At 52.2% G+C, this 960-nt stretch overlaps 1 protein-coding gene across 1 annotated transcript in view; it reads right to left on the minus strand.

Annotated features, from left to right (window-relative positions):
* Window positions 1–316: 316 nt before the first annotated feature.
* SPECC1 (sperm antigen with calponin homology and coiled-coil domains 1) overlaps window positions 317–960 on the minus strand; it is a gene marked incomplete at its 5' end in the record, with an annotated part of 77185 nt that continues 76541 nt past the window's right edge. The window contains 1 exon segment of the mRNA XM_015828104.1: window positions 317–462. Coding sequence (XP_015683590.1) covers window positions 317–462 — 146 coding nt within the window.

The following is a 960-nucleotide window of genomic DNA, read 5'->3' on the forward strand; positions in this document are numbered from 1 at the left end:
TATTTTTACGCCAGGTGAGGTGCACAGTCCTTGTGAGTCATAGTTGGGCTCTTGGCTTGGAGTATCTTTTTTTTGGCACGGTCGGGCACGTGGCCCTTGTAAAAGTTTGCAGCCAAGAAGGGACCCACTCTGCCACCTCACACGCCGTGGCATCTGGCAGGAGCCGTCCTTTGCCGTGCGGGAATCAACCGAAAAAGGGGATCGTTTAAAGTGATTGTGTGCGACTTCGGCGGTGTTTTTTCAGTGGCTCGTACTTCTCTTCCCCTTCTTCTCCTTCCTCCTCCTCCTCCTCCTCCTCTTCTTCTCCTCCTCTTCCTCAAGTTTCAAAGTATTTGTAGATCTGGGCCACATATTGCATCACACTTTGCCAGTCTGGACGATCCGTGTACATAATCTCGCTCAGTTCCTGCGGGAGGGCAAGAAAAAGCGATCAGCGGAAGGGAAATCCAGCCAAGTCTTTTCCTACAGGGGGTCATTGATTCCAACAAGCCCATTTTTCCCTCTCGGGGTCCCCTTCTGGATGAGTGGACTCCCAGAATTCCCAGCGAGAACAGCGCTGTGGGGAATTCTGGGAGCTGAAGTCAACGCTTTGGTAAGGCAGAATTGAACTGACGGACGGAGGGCTACTCAGATGATTGACTGAGGGTAGATAAAGGTTTCTCAAGGGTGGCAGTTTCAAGATGGGTGGAGTTAACTCCCAGAATTCCCCAGCCAAACATGGGAGCTGAAATCCAGCTATCTTAAAGCAGGCTGGCTGGGGGATTCTGGGAGTGGAGGTCCACCCCTCTTAAAGCAGGCTGGCTGGGGGATTCTGGGAGTGGACGTTCATTTCTCTTAAAAGAAGCCCTGGGAACTGAACTCACACACACACACACACACACACACCCCGAGTCCAGGAAGCAGAATTTCCAGGCCGCCATCAGCCAGGTGCAGACAAGTCTCCCAAAACGCCAGATGTTT

The sequence above is a fragment of the Protobothrops mucrosquamatus genome, unplaced genomic scaffold, assembly GCF_001527695.2.
Source record: "Protobothrops mucrosquamatus isolate PMUCROS unplaced genomic scaffold, P.Mucros_1.0 scaffold4240, whole genome shotgun sequence".
NCBI classification, from domain to species: domain Eukaryota; kingdom Metazoa; phylum Chordata; class Lepidosauria; order Squamata; family Viperidae; genus Protobothrops; species Protobothrops mucrosquamatus.